Below are 12,022 nucleotides of genomic sequence, written 5' to 3' on the forward strand. Positions count from 1 at the left end.
TGAATTCTTCGATCGAGCTTTAACATGGAACGCTGTCTATAATGTTACTGACTATTTAATAGCTTTTCACTTGACCTTCTCTATCAATTCCATTTTCCATTCCCACTTGAAAGTTTCTGTAAAAGAAATGATTTATTGCCATCAATAAAAACTCCAAAATTATAGACATCAAATATTATTATTCATTTACATCAAAGATAAGATTCTGATGGACGTTAGCTTGAAAGGAAGAAAATTATAAAACAATTTGATACAGAATTCAATTGAATAACAAGAAAAGAGAAGAGAACAGCGTCCTCGTTTCCATGGGCAACGTGCGCCAATGGATCAAACTGTATCACGTGTTTTAAAATTCTACCAACCACCTTTATTAAAGAAAATTTAGTTCCATCAAAGTCCATCGTATCATGATTAGCCTTTCTGTGTTTGAAACTTTCTATAATCAAGAATTAGATAAAAAGGTAAACGAATACCCAATCGAATCGCATTTAGACATTTAGACATTTAGACATTTAGACATTTAGACATTTAGACATTTAGACAGGATATACCGAAGTAAGTATGCAGCTATAATAAGTTTCGTTAAAATATAAAGAAAATGATACGATCGTTATAATTTATTTGAAAGTAAAGAGGGTATTACAGAAATCACTCGGATGGCTCGATTTGCATTTAAATGAAACTTAAATTGTTCGAACTAATAAGACGTTGTAAAAACATTCTGTGAACGACTGTACATGCGTGAGATGAACGAAAAAGGAACAAAGACAATCAAAAGAAAAGTGAAGAAAAAGAAAATATTGTACCTTATACCTATTGTACTTTATTCAATTATTTTTATTATTTTTCTAATAACTTTGAATGAGAATACCCAGTTAAAGCAATCTTCTCGCTAGCTAGAAAATGAAACTCCTTTAAAAAAATTTTCTCAAAATTTTAGGAAGACGATATACATATTTCTTCGAGCAAATACGTAATTATCTACTGACACAACTGTATAAACGAACTTGATGTATAAAGTTAAAACTGTAATGGAAGAGACACGAAAACTGTGGAGGTATAAAAAGTCGGATCACTCAATGGCTGCATTCGCAGCAAATGAAGCTGGTGGTGGTTCTTCACGGTTCTCCTCGTCGGAACGTGTGACAATTCTATCGATGCTCGAGGAGTATACAAATGCGCTAGCCATTTACCATAGTACGCTGAAAAAGCCAACGAGACAAGATAATGATATCCTTGTTAACTGCATTTCCTTCCATTCAAAGTACGTTGTCGCACGTTTGCACGTCGACAGGAATTTCATTACGTATAAATTATATGAAATACTTTTCAAGTTTTAGTCGTGATATTCCTAATTAAAATTATTTTGATAGTAACTGAAAAATAATGTTAGCACACAGATGAAATTCAAGGGTTTACATGTTACAGAGGCTTGTTAACGTCTGTTAACCTTGACAAAACTATAAATACAGAACATGCAGAAGAAGACAATGTCCCTGAAAAACTTTACGGAGAGAGGTTGGTATTCTGAATTAACTTAAATGATAACGCTAAATTAATAACATGTTATAGCTTATTATATGTCAGGAAAGTTATGGAGAACTTGAAAGAAGAGATTCGCGAAAACGGAACTTTCGAAATGTTGACGAACGAGATCGAACGAATTACTTGTCATAAAAAAGAAGAAGAAGCTTTGCTCCAGCAGCAAGAAGAACTGAGGAAAACCGTGGCTGAACTGCAGAAAATAATTGCCGACGAGAAAATCGTCAACGAGGAAAAGAAGAAATGTATATTGTACGAACTTTCCGAAGAACAGGTATCGCCATCCTGTTTTTTTAAGAATACATACATAAGATTTTGTTAAAATACGATCTTGCTGTATGTGAAAATTTTATTTCTGCAATAACAGAGAAATATAAAGAAGTTAAAAATAATTGCGGATGCTGAAGAAGAGTATGTTATGGCTCGGGAGAAGGCAAAGTACGAGCAAAATCAGCTACGTTGTGATACGGAGATAAAAAAATTAGAGAAAATGTTCAACGATTACCGTGTACAGGAAAAAAATGAAGAGCGTGTACATGTTGAACTGACGAAATTTCTAATTCAGGAAACGGCGGTAAATGTTGTACACACACATATCTAACTAATCAGAAAAAAACTAGAAACCAGGATTTTAAACAGCTTTATCTTTTATATTCAAATCGACAGTTGTTCGAAGAGCAAGCGAAACAATGGGAGGAACGGTACGTTCGAGAGAAAGAAATCTACGAGAAGGAGATTTGCCAGTTACGTAGTGACATAGAATCACGTCAAAAAGAGTTGGAGCAACTTAAAGAAGAGGTAACTTTGAATACGTTTATTTCAGAACGTGAAATATTACCTTCCTCTGCTGTTTCATTGGTGAAGATCATTTATAAAACAAAAAAAAAAAAAAAAAAGACAGATGTTTAGATATTGTTTAGTTATACATACATTTAGTGAATATCAATTGTGTTAATTTTATTGGAAATCAGGCTTAATAATTTGCTTCTGTAACTTTAGAATCTACGTGCAATGCGGAAATTCTGCTAGGAAATCGATAACTCGTGTCAAGAACCTGACTATGATTCTGACTATGTATCTTAATTCACACGAAATTTTATAAACGTGAAAAAATGTACAATTTTTTCGGGTAAATCATTTCGCTATAAATGTTGATCATTAATGATCCAATTGGATCGATTATTTAAACGAAAACATAATACTGTTGTTGCAGTATCACTGTAACCAGGGGTTTATAGATAGCTGTTTGGCAGAGAAGGAAGCGCTTAAAAAACAAAAGGTACAGGAAGAACGAATGCGAAAAAGCGCGGTCAAGATCCAAGCCTGGTGGCGAGGTATTATGGTACGCCGGAAGTTGGGGCCGTATCGGCCAAAAGAAAAAAAGAGAAAGCGACAAATTAAGGCGAAGAAATAACTTTTCTGTTTAGCTTGCTCAGTCCATCTCCTTAGAAGAGCTGTTGAATAAAATAATATTTATTCTTCTTGGTAACAAAAGTTAACTTTCGTTTGTGTGAATTACGAACAGTGTGTTTTTCGATAAAAGCTTTAAAATATATTACAAATAAAACAATACAATAAAATTGTACGGAAGAGGATAATTTACAACAATACTAAACACAGAATTGATTGACCATAGCTTGTTACTCTTTTGTGACTAAATTTCTCCCATCACTGTCGATAACAAGCGACTGTGCATTTTCCTTCATAACAAATTCACGAATTCTCTAACCTACTCTGTTTGAAAGCATGCAAGCTTACCGCCATGACCGTGCGGCCAGCCACCTCCTTAGATTACGATACTTATAAGCAGTGCACGCAGTCAATGCTGTATGTACATAAGTATTTACATACACATGTATTATATTTAAGCACATGTACGTATGTACATACGCAATGCCTCCTGACTCAGCTTTATAAACTGTACATTGTAAATTATGACACAACAAAATAAAAAATGATACATATCAAAAGTGTGCAATGGAGCTTACTTGTTTACATTTCGCTTTCCGATCATGACGTTACAAATTAAACGAGTATGCGAATTTTATTTACCAAAATCTTTTCCGACTACTTTTATACACTAGAAATTCAATACTTATCGATAAACAACAAAATGACCAAACAATGAAATTCAATGTTACCTGTTACAATAACGCGTCATAACCAACGATCGATAACTATCAGTTATCCTTCACACGTATCCACACAAACATTCCTTTCTACACACATGTACATAAATACATATACTTTCCCCTTGCATCCACATAAGTATGTAGTAAGGTGTATAGAGATTCATTGTTGTTGCACCTTGCTGCTCCGTTATCTCCACAATTCTGGGTCAACTACAAGACGAATCGAAGGGGAAAATACCTGAATGTGAAGAAAAAGAAAGAACGCAGACGGAAAGTGAAACGTGCGCTAGTAAGAAACAGTAAAAGAAAAACAGTGCAAATTAAAGAAAAACAAACAAATTATTAATTATTAATTATATAATACTTATTCATTGTATCGACAAACAATTATTTCTTCCTGAAAGGTATTTTTACAAGGTTTTGTATTACGGGAAAATCATAGATGGAGATATATATATATGTACATATATGTATGTAAATAAAGTGAAAAGTTGAATAAAGTATACATTAATTTCCAAATTATTATTACAATTTTAATAGACTCAAAACTACACAAAATTTAATTATCTCCGTCGTACTTTATAACTGAACTTATGTAAATTTTAATAATGAAATAGTTTATGTATGTATGTACATACTTATTTACATATAATAATAACACTAAGGATAACCTAGTCTTACTCGAATTTAATTCGTACCTAACCTATTTAATATAAAATACTTTTCATATGCGCCGCGGCGTGGCGCTAAAAGTCATTAGATTATTTAACATATTCGACTATTATTTGTTATTATTACAAATCAAAGAGTTGAAATTGAAAAAAATTAATAAATCTATCTAAAAAGTACCTTTGACTATAGAATAGGCTCGTATTAACACCAAAAACTATTTATAACAATGATAAAATTGTATTAGGAATGGCGCCAAGGTGTCGCCATTTTCATGAAACTTTACCAAGACAGTAAATCGAGAAGGTTGTGGGGAGGAACAATTCCTCACAGCGAGTGTGTGTCGGAAAACTGCAGAAAAAATTGCCAAAAAGCAAGAATAATGTGATGGTCGTAAGTATATCTTCCTTCAATGCTATTTTTGATCGATTTGAATCGCTTTTGAGCACAAAACACGGGGCCTATGGCATGGGACTTCCGTTTAATGAACAGGAACAGGAAGTTCCTCACAATCTGAAATGGCAAAATAAAAACATCCTGTACTGAAGAAAATTTTGAAAAATATATACGCCACGCTTTCGAACAAGTAGGCAAAAGCAAGTAAATTGTGTTAATTCTGTTGAATAAAAGTTAAATTTTAATTTTACGACCTACTTTCAATTCCGGCAACTCAAGGTCGAGCAACAGTGACGAATAACTCAAAGTGAAAAATGGAATGGTCACAGCTAGTTCTTTTTCCTTTAAAAAAAATCCAAATGATATCAATTGTTATGGATCATTTGATTTTAGTGTACATCAAAAAGAAGAGGACTGAATTAAATATACAAAAATGCAAGCTGAAACTATTTGCACTAATGATATTGAGGGTCTGGATTCGGACACTCTTATCCCTGTATGTACTTTTCATGTAAACATAGTAACACATTGCTATTTTTTATTTAAACATGTTATTCAATCTATAAATATCCCTTAGGTTGAAATACTTTCCTGCGATGTTTCTCATCGTGCAAGATCTCAAGATGCCTTATCGATAGTGGAACTAGGAAAACAGTTACTTTTTAGTGCAAAGTATGGAGATACCGATAGTGTCCGTGACCTGATGTGCAGAGGTGCACCCTTTACCACTGATTGGGTACATATTTCAATGATACGACTATATCATTTTTAAAATAGCCCTATAATAATTAACGATTGTAATTTCTGTTTTTTCTTTTTATTCTATAGTTGGGTACAAGCGCGTTGCATTTTGCTGCACAAAATAATCATACAGAAACTGCAGAGGTTTTACTTAGGGCAGGAATTTCAAGAGATGCAAGAACAAAAGTGGATAGAACGCCGTTACATATGGCTGCGTACGAAGGCCATCATCAAATGGCACAATTACTTCTTAATTATGGCGCAGATGTTGACAGTAGAGATATGGTAATTAATATACGGTTCTACAGGCAATACTCGTGTACAACATAGTCAATAGGAAATATGTTTACAGCTAAAAATGACCCCTTTACACTGGGCAGTGGAACGAGAGCATGTTGAAGTAATGCATGTTCTGTTAGAGCATGGAGCAGATGCAAATGCTACTAGTAAATTTGACAAAACACCAATTAGTCTTGCATTGGAACATGATAGATTAGATTTGGTAGATATATTGCAACAAGAAAGGGAGGTTGTAGGTACTAGAATTCATCAACAAAGTCAAGCAAATTCTGCTGAACTTGAAGTAGCAACTCATAACTTAATACAATTAGAATCTGAAAGAGATGAAGAAAAACAAAAGTTCGAATTACCACAACAAGAATCGCAACAAAGAAGAAAAATTACACAAGGTGCGGTGTTTGACTTTTATGGTTTTGAGTTTTTTCCATAAAAATTTATATTATTATATTAATTTCTCTTAAATGTTTAGTGCAAGTGGGAAAGAAACCACGAATGATTTTTCAACAAATTCACGTTGGATCAAATGCTGATGTTACTCAGGAAAAAGAAATTGAAAATGTAGATGAAATCACTAATGCAAATAATGTTAACAATAATAAAAAACGTAAAGATGTTACGACTGTAGGAGGAGTAAACAAACAGTTTAGGTTACTAGAAGCTCATGGGATTACAATGATACCTGTAGATAATGATGCGTCTATAGTCGAAAATGCTATGGAAAGTGGAAGAACAGTCGTTTTAACTGGTACGAAATGTTTAAGAAGGATGATCGTTATAATTTTTATACACGGTTTATTGTGACGATTAATTTAATTTTATAGAGGCTGGTAAACTTGCTTTAAATTTAACGAGAAATACTTCAATAGGAATGAAACGACTTCATGTAAGTGGAAAGAAAGGAGCTCCTAGAAAAGTGATAGCAATAAGGGCAGATCAAATTTTAAATCATAATACGCCTACAATTCCATCTAGAGGACCTAATATATTGAAAAGGTCTTCCATGGATAATAAGGCGGGAAAATTATACATTTCTTCTATTTCTAATGCATCGTCTGTATCAACACACACACAGTCTAAAAATATAATTTCTGCATCGGAGGTAAAGAGGTTATATGTATATGTTGAATAGAAGTAATATATTAACAAGTAATTTGTTGTTTGTTACGTCAAATATGTTTATATTGTATGGTTTTCGCAGAATAAAATCATTAATTCTCCTACAAAGATGGCAGAATCAATAATTTTACAACTGGATGATGGAATAGAAGAAATTACCGAAGACGATACTACGGACAATAACGAACCAGTTATGGATATTGCAGTACTGAATAGACAGTTAGCAGAAGCGCGAAGGCAAGCCGCTGAGTACCGAAAGCGGCTTCAAAAGAAGGAAGAGGAAGCTGAAATATATAAGCAACAACTTAAAAACATTACAGCGCAAAGAGCATCTAAGTAACTTTGTATAAGTATGAATCTTGCATTAACCTTCATTTAATGAACAACTATGCTTTTTCTACAAAATTTCTTATATATACAATTTTCAGCTTCGTAAAGCGTAATTGAGAATTGTAGTTTTATATTTTTAATCTTTTCTTTCAATATTTCAATACATACATTGTAATAGTACTTACACGAACTCTCATTACTGTTTGCTTACTTCATAAATCTTTGCGTATCTTTATGTGTCTGTATAATTCTTTTTATAATGAAATCCAATATCTCAATTAATAGGATATAATTTTACATCTTCGCATCATTTAATGTGTGCACGCTTTATAAAAAGCGTAGCGGCATATCGTATGTGAAAATGAATTTAATTTATGAAGTAAACAAATATTCTTACCGTAACGAACGAATATGTAAATACGTAAAGCATCAGTTTGCTTTCCACATAATGTTTCATAGTACAACATAATAAATTACTTCTTTTCATACAGTATCGCTATTTTCCAAATAATCTTTTTTTTTTTTTTATCAAGTTAATTGAACTGTGTAAACACGTTTCATGAGTTTAATATTTATTATTTTAGCTACTTTTATGTTGTAACTATTCTATTAATAAACAGTATTTCATTTACTTTTATAACGGTATAGAACTTTCATATTGTATGCATGTATTATTAGGCAATATTAATATTGTCTACTATCGAAAAATGATAATATGTAGTTCAGGAAATCACGATTTTAAATTACATATGATCTATTTTGTATATAGTGAATTTTTATAATATACCATAAGATCACGCACGTAATAATTATAAAACGACTACATATATCATATCCGTAAATAACTAAAACTATTAAAAAACAATTTAAGTAATGGACATCTGTTTCTTAAGTACTTATATTTTATAAAGCATCAAATTGATAATATTTAGTAAAAAAGAGTTCATAATGTATATTTCTTGTAAACAGCCGAATGGTTCGAAATTATGCTCTAAATGACAAACAATTTTTCCATTGAATCAATGAGAGAAATATTTTTTATGAACAATATATTTATAGCACAAAATGTGGAAAGCAAATAATCTATTCGAATAAACTCTTTAGTAAGTAATATGGAAATAGAATTTACGTAAAGGATAAATTTTGCATCGTTTACATGACTGTTGTCTCTGTATATTTTCATAAAAACAATACAATTTCATTCCAGATATTTTTTTTAATAATCTCTATGAAATGATTAAGTATGCGAGTTCAGCTTAAATGTGTTTTAAAGATATAAATAATTTTTTATTTAACATGGTCCACATGGTGCTATACATATACATACATATATGTATTTAAATGAATCCCAATAATTGAAACTTTTAATTTTAAGAGCACAGGACAAATGGAATCATGTACAGAAGGGAAACGAAAGTAGTTTACTCAGGTACAAATGATAGTGTATAAAGCATAAAAAAAGTGGATTGAACGGTGTCAAATATTATGGATAACAAGTTACATATTATTAAGATTTGTTTAATATTATTATATATTGTAAATATAAACGTTTATACATATGATAATAGAAGTTGTTGACACGAAGTTACGAATTTTCATTCAGAAATAAACATTTTATATTTCACGAATTATTTGTCATTTATTATTTAATTTATTAATTTTAGTTACGAAATATCAAATTTTGTATAATTTTGCGAAGCACGAACGCAATCGATAATTTAATGAAGATGTCTCCCGCGCTATCGATTTGAAAGTAATCGTGGCAGCACTGTCTGGCACAAAGTTTCATATTTTAAAAACTTTGCTTATCGATCAGTTCGATGGATTTCCGTTTCATCATTCATTATAAAGACGAATGATATTGTTCAGAATAGTTTCGATATTATGAACCGAAGAAACAAGTTATAAATAATATATACAATTATAAGACAACTGTGTAATTAGTAAATACGTATAACATAATGATGTCGATAAGGAGTCTTGTATCTACGCTGCATATAGGTATACACTCACTCGTGTTTCTGGCTCTCGCGATCGATCGCAGTAGTCGCACAATCTCAGCCTGCTGTGAAACGTCGGCATGTTTATTGTGTTTGATATATAGCGACGTAGAGTAGGAGGCCACGTAAAGGCTGCTACAAACAGTGTGAAAATCGTCATAGAACATAGTACACATTCGTGTGTGCTTATTACTTTGCATTTATCGTTATGATTCGTAAAATTCTGTAAGTGTCCACAGGAACGGTAAGAACAGAAAACATAGTCGCTACCTTTACTCTCGGTCCTGATCGATCGAATCGTTACTCCCGCTGTTCGAAATTCTACGAAACTACGCAGAACTACGTCATTGATCGAGAGCGTCGGTCAGGAGATCGTTAAAATATACGTTCGAAGTTCTGTTCGTAAACTTTTCAAGCTCTTCCCACAACAATCGACATAAAACAAGTTGAATGAATATAGGATTTGCTAATTCACACTTAAGAGAAAGGTGATTTAGTGAAATTTTCACGCAAACACGTAAAATCTACAAACAGAACAGTTTGATATAAAAGTTTGATGAAAGAATAGCCTCATAAATGCGGCTTAACGCCAGTAGGTACATACATACATACATACACTTATAGATGACCACGCTACGACAAGTTGAGAACCCTCGAAATGTTTCATAGCCCTAACCCGAAGGCGATGTCCAGTGCGCTGCGCTATAAAGAAGGGGGCTGTTTTCATTGTTGTTGCGGTGGTGCTTATTATTTCTATCCTACTAATATATATAGTGAATCAATAATAACGATTCGCGCCGATAAATCAGCAAGATACAAGTAACGTGTCTGTCGGAAAAGACAAGATACCTTACGATTACGTGCATCGTTATTATTGCGCCCAAAGGTGCGCGCGCGCGCGCGCGCGTGCACAATTACGTCTTGCATATACAGTCGAGAGGCGCAACGATCTTCGCCTATGTACATACATATATCTCTGTGTTAGTGGTAAGCACGGTGATATGTGAAAAAGTGCAAAGTGAATGAAGGAAAGAAAAGTCGTACAATAAAATAATATTCGTTTACTTGAATGTTTATACGAAATTGAAACAGTGGTGGAAGTTTAAGTAACAACAGTGTCTTGTGTTTTCCTTATTCTCTGTCTTTAGTTTTCTGCTCTGTCCCTCGGACGCGTGTGTTCATTCGTGGTTTTGTGACGCGGGTGTGGGTAGCATAGCAGGTAGAATATCAAGGTAACAAAAAACAACGAAGCGGGAAGCGGGGTCGAACTTTTTAAAGCTCGACTATCTATCACTTCCCGATTGCATTAACGTTTCCACGTCGAGGGTATAACCGAGCAGTGACAATTAAAAACAGTTTCACGAAAATGCGATACGAGTTGTTAGGTCGCCTAGCGTAGTATATCGCCTAGCGGCGACGGGCCCAGAGAGAAGCGGCGGAAAAATGGCGTCCGATAACGAAGCCTCTTGTGCGAGTGACCCAAATTTCGCGGTAATTTGCTCGTTCCTTGAGTGCTTCGGCAAGTCCTGTGGTATCATTTATCCTGATATCGCGCGCCTTCAAGAGATGCTTGAAAACACACAGGAGGGTAAGTAAACCTGAAATGCATATGTGTATGTATATAGAAGAGAGAGAATGACTGACCCGCCCCCGCGAGGCCAAAAGTCTCGTGTGTGTGCTATTAGTTTTCTTCTACGTTTCAACGCTATTTTTTTCTTATAAATTTCATGTCATTTACTAGCTCTGCTTTTCATTAAATCATTTTTAAACAATTATTTTATTCGCATAAAGACGATGTAAGATTCGTAATTGTTTCATCTCTTTTTTAAGCGAGATCTAACGCTGTTTTAATAGATCTTTTGTTCTCTTTATTTCTTAGTTGTATAGCAATATCTTCTAAAAACATTCATTACAAACTAATTATCGATACTTTCGAGTGCTTTCGTATTAAGTTTTATTACTTTACTTCAATAATGATATTATTGACAAGTTGGTTCAATTTGCTGTCCTCTGTTGTTATTTTCTCCCGTGCTGCCACCTCCCTTGTTGTCAATATCGTTTACACGTGATTATGAGTTACGAATCGTGCATCGAACTTCTATATGTACATATATTCGAAATTTCGTTATGTTTATAGATCGTACTGATATTTTTATCGAACAATTGATTAATTGTTACTTGTGTTTAAATACAAATGTGACATTATTAAATAAAATTGAGATTTTGTAACTTACAGTGCACCTATTTATCTGTATTTAGTTTAAGCGTGTAGTAAATATGTTTGTTCAATTTTGTTTATAATTAATTTTTTTCTAGTACCACAAGAATTAATAGATCTACACATCAAATTATTGCGTAAGACCCGCAAAACGGTCTCACCAGAAAAGTGGGAACGAGCATTGGTTAAATTCTGCCACACGTACTCTAATCAAGATGGATGGGAACTTGAACGTTTTGGTTATAAGAAAGCTCGTATCGCTGTCAAGCTACGACTACTCAAAGTATAAATATTTGCTCGTGTTTCTAATGTTACATACATTTGCTCGCAAAATGTCGTTTACTTTACTTTACAAGTCTTTTTTATTGCAGGTTCTTTTAGAAACACAATTTGACTTAAATCAAAAATTTAAAAATGAGGTGAATAAATTAGCAGCTAATGAATTACGCGTGGAACCTTTAGGAAGAGATAAATCTGGTTTAGCATACTGGTGTCAACTTGACGAAGAGTGCAATATAAGGGTTTATAGAGAAGATTTAGACGAAGAAAACTGGGAACTTGTAGCTAAGTAAGTTTCA

At 33.1% G+C, this 12,022-nt stretch overlaps 3 protein-coding genes and 1 long non-coding RNA gene across 13 annotated transcripts in view; 3 read left to right on the top strand and 1 right to left on the bottom strand.

The window, feature by feature from the left end:
• On the bottom strand, window positions 1-9,336 carry LOC143306062 (uncharacterized). The gene is made up of 3 exons (XR_013063403.1): window positions 9,240-9,336; window positions 4,524-4,856; window positions 1-116 (listed from the first exon to the last, which is right to left on the bottom strand). It is a non-coding gene; the product is annotated as an uncharacterized LOC143306062 (long non-coding RNA).
• On the top strand, window positions 1,073-3,382 carry LOC117609267 (dynein regulatory complex protein 9). Its single transcript, XM_034335382.2, has 6 exons — window positions 1,073-1,264; window positions 1,429-1,518; window positions 1,573-1,816; window positions 1,910-2,116; window positions 2,209-2,340; window positions 2,756-3,382. The coding sequence occupies exons 1-6, from the start codon at window positions 1,080-1,082 to the stop codon at window positions 2,954-2,956; spliced, it is 1,059 nt and encodes a 352-aa protein (XP_034191273.2). The 5' UTR covers window positions 1,073-1,079; the 3' UTR covers window positions 2,957-3,382.
• Window positions 4,594-8,854, top strand: Atac3 (Ada2a-containing complex component 3). Of its 4 annotated transcripts, none has more exons than XM_034335374.2 (8): window positions 4,594-4,736; window positions 5,133-5,235; window positions 5,317-5,475; window positions 5,568-5,765; window positions 5,833-6,169; window positions 6,250-6,525; window positions 6,602-6,879; window positions 6,979-8,854. In XM_034335374.2, the coding sequence occupies exons 2-8, from the start codon at window positions 5,173-5,175 to the stop codon at window positions 7,234-7,236; spliced, it is 1,569 nt and encodes a 522-aa protein (XP_034191265.2). In that variant the 5' UTR covers window positions 4,594-4,736; window positions 5,133-5,172; the 3' UTR covers window positions 7,237-8,854. The 4 variants fall into 4 exon arrangements, with proteins under 4 accessions (XP_034191265.2, XP_034191270.2, XP_034191271.2 ...); XM_034335379.2 differs by having other exon boundaries at window positions 7,006-8,854; XM_034335380.2 differs by having other exon boundaries at window positions 6,647-6,879.
• The window catches only part of LOC117609264 (uncharacterized), a 17,303-nt gene continuing 14,569 nt past the window's right edge, over window positions 9,289-12,022 (top strand). For 5 of the 7 annotated variants that reach the window (XM_034335368.2, XM_034335371.2, XM_034335372.2 and 2 more), the window contains exons 1-3: window positions 9,803-10,814; window positions 11,543-11,727; window positions 11,816-12,012. In XM_034335368.2, coding sequence (XP_034191259.2) covers window positions 10,670-10,814; window positions 11,543-11,727; window positions 11,816-12,012 — 527 coding nt within the window. In that variant the 5' untranslated portion in view covers window positions 9,803-10,669. Of the gene's footprint in view, window positions 9,471-9,694; window positions 10,815-11,542; window positions 11,728-11,815; window positions 12,013-12,022 lie in introns of those variants that run through there. The other 2 variants (XM_034335366.2, XM_076692091.1) reach the window with 2 other exon arrangements.

The sequence above is a fragment of the Osmia lignaria genome, chromosome 14 (genome assembly GCF_051020975.1).
Source record: "Osmia lignaria lignaria isolate PbOS001 chromosome 14, iyOsmLign1, whole genome shotgun sequence".
Taxonomy (NCBI): domain Eukaryota; kingdom Metazoa; phylum Arthropoda; class Insecta; order Hymenoptera; family Megachilidae; genus Osmia; species Osmia lignaria.

Bases quoted from the DNA above. Each gene is read 5' to 3' on its own strand.
- LOC117609267 (XM_034335382.2), top strand. From the start codon at position 1,080: ATGGCTGCATTCGCAGCAAATGAAGCTGGTGGTGGTTCTTCACGGTTC. The intron at 2,117-2,208 runs GTAAATGTTGTA...TCAAATCGACAG, and splicing joins TTCTAATTCAGGAAACGGCG to TTGTTCGAAGAGCAAGCGAA. The intron at 2,341-2,755 runs GTAACTTTGAAT...CTGTTGTTGCAG, and splicing joins TGGAGCAACTTAAAGAAGAG to TATCACTGTAACCAGGGGTT.
- Atac3 (XM_034335374.2), top strand. From the start codon at position 5,173: ATGCAAGCTGAAACTATTTGCACTAATGATATTGAGGGTCTGGATTCG. The intron at 5,236-5,316 runs GTATGTACTTTT...AATATCCCTTAG, and splicing joins ATTCGGACACTCTTATCCCT to GTTGAAATACTTTCCTGCGA. The intron at 5,476-5,567 runs GTACATATTTCA...TTTATTCTATAG, and splicing joins CACCCTTTACCACTGATTGG to TTGGGTACAAGCGCGTTGCA.